The sequence below is a fragment of the Eumetopias jubatus genome, unplaced genomic scaffold (assembly GCF_037043125.1).
Source record: "Eumetopias jubatus isolate StellerSeaLion01/CBP00866 unplaced genomic scaffold, mEumJub1_p1.0 scaffold_7, whole genome shotgun sequence".
NCBI lineage: Eukaryota > Metazoa > Chordata > Mammalia > Carnivora > Otariidae > Eumetopias > Eumetopias jubatus.
In genome coordinates, this window is record NW_028274813.1 from 85,086,364 (window position 1) to 85,098,701 (window position 12,338).

The window sequence follows — 12,338 nt, forward strand, 5'->3', positions numbered from 1 at the left end:
GCAAGGAGCCCCAGGTGGGACTAATCCAAGGACCCTGGGATCATGACCTGAGCCGAAGGCAGCCGCTTAACCCACTGAGCCACCCAGGCGTCCCTATAACTTAAATCTTCTGATTTGTATTCCGGTACTCATGATGCTACTTTAATTAAAAATACAGAGATAAGGGGGGTGCCTGGCTCACTTAGTTGGTGGAGCATGTGACTCTTGATCTTGGGGTTCTGAGTTCGAGCCCATGTGTGGTGTAGAGTTTACTTAAAATAAAAAAAATTAATAGAAAATAGAGATAAGAAAAAAATATTGATACTTAAGTCCCCCCTCACTGTGCCAAAAAGAAGTGGGTATGTATTCATTTCCACCTTAAACATTACTGAGGGCTTCAACATAAATGATACCTACTTTTAAGATGAACAAAAGGATACAGGTAAATACACAACTATAAGTCACTTATTTTGAGTGTTATAAGCAAGTGTGATTGAAGCATAAAGAATCAGAGTTAACCCCCGAGAGAGAGCAACATGTTCTTAGGAGCCACCAATAATGCGTTCATGAGACCCGACCCTCTAAGGTCTTGCTAATAAGCTAATGGTTCTGTTCTGCTTCTCTTCCCAGCTGGCATTTTTTAACATACCCTTGATGGCCTACCTGTGTTGGAGCTTGCTGCAGCGGTGCTGTGGTCACAACTTCCGGTCTCATCTCCATCAAGGAAAATACCTGAAAATTATACCTGTTCACCTACTTATGTTACTGCTGTACATCTGGCAGATTTATTCCTGTTACTTTCTTCATATGACATATGGCACTCTAGCTTTTTTCTTCTCCCCTTTGCGGACCTGGTTGACACTGTTGACACCTGTTATCATTCGTTGTGTGTGGACTCTGAACTCTACCGAGCTTGGAACCTTCATAGCACAGTTAAAAAGCCACTCGAGCTCCTGAAGGCCTTGCCTCACCATCTACCCCTGGAGCCCAGGCCTCTGCCCCAGCAGCAGGTAGAAGGCCAGTGCTGATGGGCAAGTTTCAGGGAGCTGCTGCACTCTGGACTCCTGGGAGTTGGGGGGATTACCCACTACTGATTCCTGCAGAATGGACTGCAGAAAAATCTCTCAATAATGCCATGATTCCTTCCTTCTCCAAGAAGGCAGGGGATTGATTTCCCTTCGTGAAGAGAAAGTTCTAATCAGGAGATCCACAGGGCAGGGTGTAGGTGTGTGTATGGGAGTATCAGAAGCCCAGTGTATTTTTTATGGTTACCTCGTGTAAAGTACCTAGCACAGTATGTGGAACTCAGTAGCCGGCAAGAGTGCCACTTTACGGGCAGGGAAGCAGTACGAACTTGGGGCCTCCCCTTGACTACCCTTGAGATATCAGCTCCAAGTTTTCTTTTCCCTCGGGGTTATGGGCTCTCGGCTTCTTTAGGTGGGGGTGCTTTCAGCTAATCAAATAAAAGAGTGATGATTAAGAACTCCGAGTGGGCGTTGCGTTTGTGACCAGGGCTCTGGGAGCGGGAGGAGGCGTGGCCGGACCGCCGGGGACGAAGAGGCGTGGCCGGAGCTCTGCGTCGGGGAGGGAGGGGACGAGGCCGGACAACCGGAGCGGAAGAAAGGCATGGCTCGGCCTCTGTAGATCGGAAGGGGTGTGGCGGGGGCCCTGGGGCGGGGCCGGGCGGGTTGTTGCCGGAAACGAACCCGGGTTTGTGACTCCCGGAAGTTGAGCGCCTACGGCAGTGCGGCCCTGGCAGCTTCCGTGGCCGCTTTTGTCTGGAGGTGCCAGGTGATCTACTGAGATGGCGAGCGCGGCTGCATCTACAGCCGCAGTCCCCACCCTAGCTCCGCCTTTGGAACAGATCCACCAGTTGGCAGTGGAGCTGCGGTTACTCCTGCCTGGAGTGCGGGGTGAGCTAACGCAGTTGAGACGGGCGACGGCAGGGGCGGGCTTGGTTCGGGAAGAGGCCGGCTGTGGCGCCGGCGGGGGCGGGGGCACGGGCGGAGGAGGTGGGGGCTGGGGCTGGGTCTGGCTCCGCTTACCTGTGCTCTTCTTTTGCCACCGCCCGACCGACACTCTAAACCCACTAGTCGGAGAAGCCCGAGAGACCACAAAGGAGTTTAATCCTGAGACGTTTTGGAGGAGACTCAGTGAGTGCCTCTCCTGTTGGGGACTTAGCATTTCTCATCCTTCCAGTGTACCCACCCCTTTCCCTCCCACTTTTACCCCCGCGGCATCCTCTCAGTGGGGATACTTCACCTTACCCATCCTTTGTACTTCGGAGTTTGGGATATGACACATTGATTTTGGGAGGTGTTTTTGAGACGTCTCAGCCGGTAAGGCTGGCATCTTCAAAGCCCATGCAGCAGCTGCAGGCTCATCCTTTTGGCACTAACGTATTGGCTCCTCCCTCAGACGCGGCAGCTGTGAACGTGTCAAGGGAAGCCACGACTCTGACTGAAGTCTTCTCTCGAGTTCCACTGCCTTCTCCGCAGGTGGGCTTTACTTTCCTGGAATCCTTGTGCTGCCTCGTTCATTAGGAATCCAGTCACTTTCTTTCCACCTTTTACACTCAAGCCACGGCATTTATTTTCCACACCTGGCAAATAGGATTGCCGTTCTCACAGGATTGCGGTGAAGGCCAAATTGCCAAGTGCAGTACCCGGCACGACGTAGGCAGGTCTTCTAAATAGGTATCCGTTCAATCTGCAGTTCATCCTGGTTATTTCCTTTCTGATATATATTTTTCTCGCTATTTGCTGGGTGTTTTCGCACGTGATTCCCATCTGACAGAGGAGTAAGCGGGCTTAGAGGCTCAGGTTGAGGTAAATAAGCCGTGGAGCTGGGATTGAAATTAGGGTCTATGATGTCTAAACTACACCTTTTCTGTTATACTACATAATACCCTTTTGTATCGAATTACTTTATATTTAATCAGTAACATACGTATACAGTATAAAATTCAGAAGATGTCAAAGTTAAATGTGCTAAAACGTTTGTATTTACCCTCCCCAGTTACTTTTGTGTTATTCCATATATATTCGGTGCATATACACATTTATGTGTATATGCCTGCTTTTTTACACAAATGATAGGATACCATAAACACTTTTCTGGACCTTCCTTTAAAAATTAACAACATGGATTGCACATTGATTCTTAGCACATATAAAGTTGCTCAGTTCTTTGTAATGCTGCATGGTATTCAATAGAGTGGATATAACCATAATTTATTTAACCAATACTTCATGTGGACATTTAAGCTCTTTCCAACTTGTAACTGTTATAAACAGTGCTGTGGTAAATTGCCTAGGACAATCTTTGTATGTATATCAGTAAAAAAAAAAAAAAAAATTCCCGGAAGTGATATTGCTGGAACAGGAATTTATGCATTTTTATTTTTATTTTTTTAAAAGATTTTATTATTTGAGAGAGAGAGTGCAAGCACAAGCAGGGGGAGTGGCAGGTAGAGGGAGAAGCAGGCTCCTGCTGAGCAAGGAGTCCGATGCGGGCTTGATCCCAGGACACTGGGATCAGGACCTGAGCTGAAGGCAGATGTTTAACCGACTGAGCTACCCAGGCGCCCCTGCATTTTTATTTTTATTTTAAAAAAGATTTTATTTATTTATTAGAGAACACAAGTGATGAGGAGGGGCAAAGGGAGAAGCAAACTCCCCGCTGAGCAGGGAGCCCAACTCTGGGCTCAATCTCAGGACGCTGAGATTATGACCCAAGCCAAAGACAGACGCTTAACCGACTGAGCCACCCAGGCACCCCAAATTTATGCATTTTTAAATAACCTGTTACTGTAAAACTGATGAAAGTAAACATGTTGGCTATGACCGGGTATGCTTTATGCCGTTTTTCTAGAACTAGGTATACTTAATTCAGAAGTAAGGTTATTTTAAAATGGCATATTCATTGCCTTATTTGGTTTTCATAATCAATAGTTTCATTCTCTTTTTCAATCTATCCAGATGCTTTGAAATGAAAAAAATATTTTTTTTGCTGCACCTATAATGATAAACTCTCCCCCTGTTGACCCCAGAGATCTATGATGAGAAAATAAGAAATGAATTGAGAGCATTTTAAAAGCTTTGTGCAAGAAAGTCAATATTTATTTTAAAGGGAGTAATATTACCTTATTTTTCTTATCTGTTGCCTCCTTTCTTTCAAATATACTCAGGACTTGTTGCTAGAATTCAAAGCTAGTAGGATACCATGAGGAGGTAACATAGAATTATTTTTCTGTACATGCTCAGGACAGTGGTTTCATTCATAGGTGAAAAGTTTTAGTTTTATTTGAATTATATGTATTTGAATGACGATTGTTTTTTTAGTTAGTTTACTGAAGAATGGCCTTTTTTAATTAATTTTTTTTTATGTGTTTAGATGTTGAAGCAATGTCACATTGCCGTAAAAAGTTTTAAACACTTACTCTCAGTCACTGTGCTTATCCACCATCCCAGACTGGTAACTGTTCAGAGACTGGCACCAATCTGTGGACCACATTTTATGTAGCACTGGCTTAGAATTTAGCAGAAAAGTGAGGACAAGGAAGATAGGAGAAAGTCAGTGACTGCTTAGAAGGAAAATAATCAACATTGAGCAATGTAGAGTCTATGCTAATTACCTTTAGATATATTGTGATTCTGTTAGAGAGATCAGACACCTGGCTAATGGTCTAAGGGTTGGCAAACTTTTCTCTAAAAAGTCAAATAGTAAATATTTTAGGCTTTGCAGGTGAACTAGTTAACTTCGTCCCTGTAGTGTGAACACAGCTGGAGGTAGTAAGTAAACAAGAGCGTGGCTGTGTGCCAGTAACACTTTATTTATAAAAACTGGCAGTGGGCCATAGTTGCCAGCTCCTGGTCTAAGATATGATGAATACCTCACAGCAGATCCTGAGTATCTCAGGATGTAGAGTATTAGGAATAAGTTTTTCCTGCTGTTCCTTGTTTTATTGAGTTGTCCCCTCATTCTCTGGTGTCCAGCTAACTCCTCTGTGCTATGTGGCGAGAACAGCACAAGGCCTAAGTCATAATGGGACCACGGAAAATGTTTGTAGATCATGCTGTACAGACATCTGCTCTCTTTTACAGTAGATGGGCTGATGAATCTAATCCATTTTTTTTTCATTCTGAAATTGATCCATCACCTCATAGGAAACCCAGAGGTTCTGTGAACAAGTGCGTGCTGCCATCACGGCAATCATTGCAGTATACTATTCACTTCCCAAGGATCAGGGTAAGCCACTGTGTACACAGAAATGTTTGGTTTATAGGGTAGATCTTTGCTAATTTAACAGCTTATCTCTTGAGACTTTTCCCCTTGTCCTCAATTTGAGCATGTAGTTTAACTTTCTCTCATAAAACCCTCTCACGGATAATTTTATAACATTCATAAATAAGCCTTTATGCTAAGGTACAGATGCTGTGTTACCATCTTCCCTGCTTTGCCTGACTCTAAGGCTTTTAATTCTCACTGGTTCCTCCCTCTCTAACCCATTCTAACCACTACAGATGCTGGATCTATAGGGGCTTCCCCAGTCTCCTCCACCCATATTACATCACACCCTGTTTCTGAACTCCCTTACGGTTAAGTGAGCTCCAGCTCTGCCCGTAGATTAATGCTTTGATTATAATTGTGCCAAAATTATAAATGAATACTTGTCTCATGGATCTTCAGGGTTAGTCACCGATGGTTTAAACTTCAAGTGTTTCATCCACCATTGTCAAGGGACCATTGACCTTAATTAATGGATACATGCTGTCCTGGAAGGATTTTGTTCCAGATCTCTCTTGGAGAACACTCAGGAATGATGGGAGGAGCAAGAAAATGATGTGGGGAAATACATAAGACCTGAGTTTTGTGTTGGCACTGCAATTAAAGCATGTGGGTGTGCATTACCTCAAGTTCTGAAGGGTTTAAATGCTCAAGAAAGCAGATGGTGACTTCTGGAAAGAAGACCAGGCTACTTAGTCTTTGGGTTTCTTCAGGAATCACCCTGAGAAAGCTGGTACGGAACGCTACTCTGGACATCGTAGATGGAATGGCTCAACTTGTGGATGTGCTTTTCATTACTCCAGCTCACAGGTAGTAATGCCACAGTTGGGGTTATCAGTTAATGGGGTTTCTTGCTTCAGGGAGGGAAAAAAAACTCATTTTCACAGCAAAGTTACTAACAGCTGAGAATGATGACTAGCAGGAATGAGCTTTTTAGGAGAGAGGAACCTTGGTTATTGATATACCCTTCTTGATTCCTTTCTCCAGCCCAGAGAACAGTGACCTTATTTCCTATAACAGTGTCTGGACTGCATGCCAGCAGGTGCCTCGGATACCAAGAGGTGGGTGAGAGTGGGAAACAGGCCACTGACTCTGCTGGCCAAAGCAGACAGTTCTCTCCTATCTAGTTTCTAGTTTTGTAGCATGGATGTATTTTAACTTATAGTTTAGTAGAACACATATAGTTTATCACCAACATCAAAAGAGAAGTATTAATATTTTTTCTCAGTGTTCTTAGTTCTCATACTTTTTTTAGCCCTCTTTCTGGGGCCCTATCTTGTTGAACAAACGTGGTTTGTTCTCCTGGTCCTGCCCAGGACACACTGAAGCACTTCTGAGGTGGTGCCAGCTAGGTCAAAAGCAGTGTTCGTCCAAGAGGACGTTGATGAGAAATATCGTCTGACCATTTTTTTTTTTTAAGATTTTATTTATTTGAGAGAGTAAGAGAGGGAGAGCATGTGGTGGGGTGGCAAAGGGAGAGAGAGGAACAGACTTCCAGCTGGGCAGGGTGCTCAACATGGGGCTCGATCCTAGGACCCTGGGATCATGACCTGAGCCCAAGGGAGATGCTTAACCGACTGAACCACCCAGGCGCCCCTCGTGTGGATGTTTTATTTCTTTTTGTGGTGAATGATGAAAAGCTTTTTAACTCCTATCTGGGTACCTAGAGGATGGGTATTAGAAAAATTTTACATTAAAGCACTGCTCTTGTTGACTATCCTGGGCACTCTCCTCAAATGGGAACACAATTGGTTGTCATTTGCAGACTTGACAGAATTGTAGGTTTCTTCTTTTATTCTGGTGCTTTCTGATTTTCCCTCATAGATAACAAAGCTGCGGCTCTTTCAATGCTGACGAAGAGTGTGGATTTTGTGAAGGATGCACATGAGGAAATGGAGCAGGTGAGGGTAGATGAGAATATAAAGAAAGGAGACGGCCTGGGACGCCTGGGTGGCTCAGTCGCTATGCCTCTGCCTTCTGCTCAGGTCGTGATCCCAGGGTCCTGGGATCGAGCCCCGCATCGGGCTCCCTGCTCCTCGGGAAGCCTGCTTCTCCCTCTCCCACTCCCCCTCCCCCTGCTTGTGTTCCCTCTCTCGCTATGTCTCTCTCTGTCAAATAAATAAAACCTTCAAAAAAAAAAAAAAAGAAAGAAAGGAGATGGCCTAAGCATTGACTCAATTAAGTCCCATCCTCACCTCTGGATTTCGACTCCCATCTCCTACCCTATGCCAGTGTGTGCTTTAGTGCCATTCCCCTCTGTCCATTGCTGGGCTAGGAGAGTGAGAACGGGGTTTATGAAGTGATTCAAGTCTGTGGCCATTGATGAAATACCTGGCTGATGTTTTGGGATAACTCAGACATGATGCTGAAAGTATAACAGTCTCTCTCTTTTTTTTTTTTTTGGCATGTCTTAGGCCGTAGAAGAATGTGACCCATACTGTGGCCTCTTAAATGACACTGAGGACAACTCTGATAACCATGGTAATGAAGAGGATGATGGGTTGGGGTGTCCAAACAATCGGGACTTATATTGGTCAGAGGAAGATCAAGAGCTCATAATCCCATGCCTTGCACTCGTGAGAGCGTCCAAAGCCTGCCTGAAGAAAATCCGGATCTCAGTGGCAGAGAATGGGAAGAAAGATCAGGTGGCCCAGCTGGACGACATTGTGGATATTTCTGATGAGATTAGCCCTAGGTAAGCAGCATCCCCGCTTGAAACGTGAGCAGCAGCGTATGATCTCAGCTTGTGCTGTCACCCCAGGCTTTTCCCCCAGTTTTTTATTTTGAAAATATTCAACCTATAGGAAAGTTGAAAAAGTGTTCTAGTAAACACCCATATATCTTTCATCTAGATTCACCTGTTGTTCACACATTGTTTTCAATATTGGTTTATTTCTCTATGGATAGATGTGCCATTTTTCTCCTGAACCATTTGAGAGTAAGTTGCAGACATCAATGACATTTCACCCCTAAATACTTCAGCACTTATCTCCTAAGAACAGACATTCTTATTATTACATCCAAGAAATTTAACATTGAATAGAATAATAATTAATATTCAGATTTCCCCATTTGTCTCTAAAATGTATAGCTTTTTTTTTTTTTAAATCCAGGGTTCTGTCACAGTGTCACATTTTTGGTTGTCATCTTTGCAGTCTGGTTTGGTTGTAGTCTCTTGCAACTCTAATAGTCCCTGTCCTTTTTAGTATTTTTTGACATTGACTTTTTAAAGAATCTAGGTCAGTTGTCTTGCAGAATATCCAAAAAGTCTGAATTCATGTGATTGTCTTTTTCATGATTATAGATTATATTCAAGTTAAATATTTTTTTGGCAAGGATATCACATATTTGAGGGTTTGGTGCTTCTCATTGCATCATATGGGGGAGGCATGTAATGTTAGTTTGTCCCATTATTGGTGGTACTAAATTTCATCATTTGGTTAAAATAGTGCCCACTTGAGTGGCATTCCATGGATGAACTCCACTTGCATCAGTTATTAAATTAATGGTTTCAGAGCCTCCCATTTTGTTTTTTAAAGATTTTTATTTATTTATTTGACAGAGCACAGATAGGCAGAGTGGCAGGCAGCGGGAGAAGCAGGCTCTCCGCTGAGCAGGGAGCCTGACGCGGGGCTCCATCTCAGGACCCTGGGATCATGACCTGAGCCGAAGGCAGACGCTCAACAACTGAGCCACCCAGGCGTCCCTGGATCCTCCCATTTTTAAAAAATATTTTAGAGCAGTGAGCAGGGGAGCGTGGGGGTGGGGCAGAGAGAGAAGGAGAAGGGAAGCAGACTCCCCACTGAGCACGGAGCCCAGGGGGGTGGGGCTCAATCTCCAGACTTGGACTCAGAAATCGTGACCTGAGCCAAAACCAAGAGTCAGACTCCTAATCCACTGAGCCACCCAGGCGCCCCCAGATCCTCCCATTTTTAACTGAATCATGTCCTATCGTATGGGCCAAGGGAGTTTCTCCCCCCCAGCTTCCTAGTGAAATGGGGTATGTATGTGTTTAGTAAGTATCAGTTGAATTGATTCTGGTTACCCAATTTAAGGAATTGAGAGGCATTTATGGGACAGTTAGGTTCTCACTAGTCACATCCTTAACTGTACTGGAAACCACCCAGTTGAGCTTTGTTCCTTTTTTATTAATGGTTATTTTTGCTTTTTGCCCTTAGTGTGGATGATTTGGCTCTGAGCATATATCCACCTATGTGCCACTTGACTGTGCGAATCAATGTAAGTACCAGCTTTGAGGGAATACCTACTGACCTAACTGGTAGGATTTCACTAACCACTAGTATTTCCTTTAAGCTATAGGGAATATATTTATTTGTTATACTTGGATGCAAGTACAACAATAATGTCACAATTCTTACATGTATTTCTGCTTGATAAATATTTACTGAAGCCCTGAGTTTTGGTAGTACTTTCTTCCGTAACCACTTGGGTAATCACTTAGAAGAACGCAAAGACCTTAGAAAATGCGACTTTGAAAAGAAAGTCTGAATTACCACAATACTTTAGGATCCTATTAAGTCATTAAGTTTCTGAATTCTGGTGTAGGCAAAAATACATGTCCAGAAACATACTCCGTTCTAATATAAACACATTGGGTGATTTAACTACAGAGGGTCAATCTCTTTATAAAAATCTGGTTTTATTGTATTTTTTCAAGTCCTGGGTACTGTGCTAGAGAGAATTCTCTTGTCTTCTTTTTAGAGATTCAGATTATCTCTACAGTTATTGGAAAGAGAGGTAAAACTGCCAAATGGCTTATATCTTACATTCAGAATTATCAATCCTAGAAATATTTGATAAATTGGGTGGTGGAAATTAAATTCATCAAATGTTTCTTCACAGTATGTGAACACCTTAGAGTAGAATAGGATCCTTTTGGGTGTTAACTTTTTCTTTCCACATTCACGTTTTAAAAATTGACTTCCTAAGAAATAAACATCTTTAGCAATATGCCTTGTTATTTACCCCAAATAAAAATTTTAAAATGTGTACCATATATTGTTGGCATACGTATGTCCTCATGTTATCTTGTTATTGGTGTGCTTAAAATTCTGTACATAGTTTTTTTTTGTTTTTGTTTTTTTTTTTAAGGAACACTAGCTGTTTCTGCTTATATTTGGAGCTATCCGCAGTTGGGGTAAATTCAGGTTATAGTCTACCTTCTAGTTTTTTAAATTTAAAAGTATTAAAAAATTTTTAAAAACTTATAGGAATGTTATAGCAACAATATTAATAGGATTTTGTAAATAGAGAAGAATCCTATAATCCTACCACCCTAATCTAATCAGAACTTTTGTTTTTGCAGTTTCCTTCAAGGTTTTTTTTTTTTTAATAGTTTATTACTTGAATCTTTTAATATATCTTAGCTCTCCTTCCCTTTTTATGTGGGGCTCAGGGTCAGTAACTTCTTTGTTTCTTTTCTAGTCTGCGAAACTTGTATCTGTCTTAAAGAAGGCACTTGAAATTACTAAGTGAGTATGAGGACTTCTCATCAAATAGCTTTTTTGAGAATAAACCCATCCAATCATTCTCAATTCCCAAAGCCCCATTTCAAGAAGTGGAAGAAGGTGGGTGTGGTGTTTTCTTTCTACTTCAGTTGTGGAGCAGCTAAGTTTCTACAAAGAAATCTGCCTTGTCTTACTAGTTTCCTCTGTGCTCCCTGTTGAGAGTAGATTTTCCCTTGACAGTATAAATTTAACTTCTCTTTTTCCCCATTCCATTTGCAGAGCAAGTCATGTGACCCCACAGCCAGAAGATAGTTGGATCCCTTTACTCATTAATGCCATTGATCATTGCATGAACAGAATCAAGGAACTCACTCAGAATGAACTTGAATTGTGAGTTTTCAGACTCATTTGTAGTCTCCTCTCTCCTTTCCTTACTATTACAGGTAGCCTCTGATGTCTGCTTTTAAAATGGGGCTAGAATGCTGTCTGGATCAAAAGGGAATTCCTGTCCAAATTTGTCAAGAGACATTATTACCAAAGATTGTTGGTTGGGCCAGACTGACAATTATTTATAAGCTATATGAGTATGTTATCTTTTTCTGTGCTAGATTCAGATGGTAATTGCCTGAGTTTGTGTTCCTGAATCGCCTTTCAGAGATTCGTGTAGAAGCTGCCTTATTCCCTATTTGCTATAAAGTGTGTTTCATTGTTAAACATGTTGATAGTCTTAATAAAATGCTGACCTGCTCGTAGTTCAATAAGTACCCTTCGAGTTTCTTTCTACCAAAAATACAGTGGGTTGAGACTAGCACATTGCTTTCATTTGTATTTATAGGTCTAAACGTCTGATTCTGATCAGAACTGTATTTAGAATAAAAACACCTGACTTTATTTTTATTTATTTTTAAGATTTTTATTTATTTATTTTGAGAGAGAGAGCATGAGCAGAGGGGATGGGCAGAGGGAGAAGCAGACTCCCCGCTGAGCAAGGAGCCCAGTGTGGGACTCGATCCCAGGACCCTGGGATCATGACCTAAGCCAAAGGCAAATGTTTAACTGACTGAGCCACCCAGGTACCCAACACCTGACTTGATGACTTCAAAGCTCCTCTGAGTGCTTCAGCAGTTACATATCATTGTTCTTATCATTAAGTCCTTCTGAATATTATTCCATCCATGCCTCCAAAATTATTTTTTAGTATTGAGTTCATTTGTTAGGTTTGTCCACTTTATAGAACAGATTTGTTTTTCTTATGCATACCTGTATTACTGTTCTGTTATACATTACATCTATTTCGAAACGTAAATACAAAATTTTTATACATCAAAAATTTGTAAATGTATAAGAGTTTATATAGTTTTAAGGGCCTTTTCAGTTAATCCTTCTGCACAATCATGGATTAATTATATTTTTGCATTGGTCTGGAAGATCACATATTGGAAAGCAAGGTAAACCTGTATGGTGTGTATTCCGGTGACCTGACTTAGCCCTTATGCCCGTACTGCAGATCTCCACAACAGCTAAGGCCAGTCCTTTTCCTTGCATGGGTGTAACTTATCCCATCTGCCTTTCTGATGTCCCCAGGGTCTTTTTAGGTATAAC

General features: G+C 42.2%; 2 protein-coding genes across 7 annotated transcripts in view; both read left to right on the top strand.

Moving 5' to 3' along the window:
* The window catches only part of TMEM62 (transmembrane protein 62), a 49,623-nt gene extending 48,161 nt beyond the window's left edge, over positions 1-1,462 (top strand). For all 6 annotated transcript variants that reach the window (XM_088024760.1, XM_088024759.1, XM_088024756.1 and 3 more), the window contains one exon: positions 610-1,462. In XM_088024760.1, coding sequence (XP_087880886.1) covers positions 610-936 — 327 coding nt within the window. In that variant the 3' untranslated portion in view covers positions 937-1,462. The remainder of the gene's footprint in view (positions 1-609) is intronic.
* A 230-nt stretch (positions 1,463-1,692) lies between these two features.
* On the top strand, positions 1,693-11,497 carry CCNDBP1 (cyclin D1 binding protein 1). Its single transcript, XM_028126625.2, has 11 exons — positions 1,693-1,892; positions 2,073-2,132; positions 2,398-2,477; positions 5,148-5,229; positions 5,982-6,078; positions 6,256-6,329; positions 7,093-7,169; positions 7,683-7,963; positions 9,447-9,507; positions 10,714-10,760; positions 11,016-11,497. Exons 1-11 carry the CDS (start codon positions 1,784-1,786, stop codon positions 11,128-11,130), a joined length of 1,083 nt encoding a protein of 360 aa, XP_027982426.1. The 5' UTR covers positions 1,693-1,783; the 3' UTR covers positions 11,131-11,497.
* The last annotated feature ends 841 nt before the right edge of the window (positions 11,498-12,338 follow it).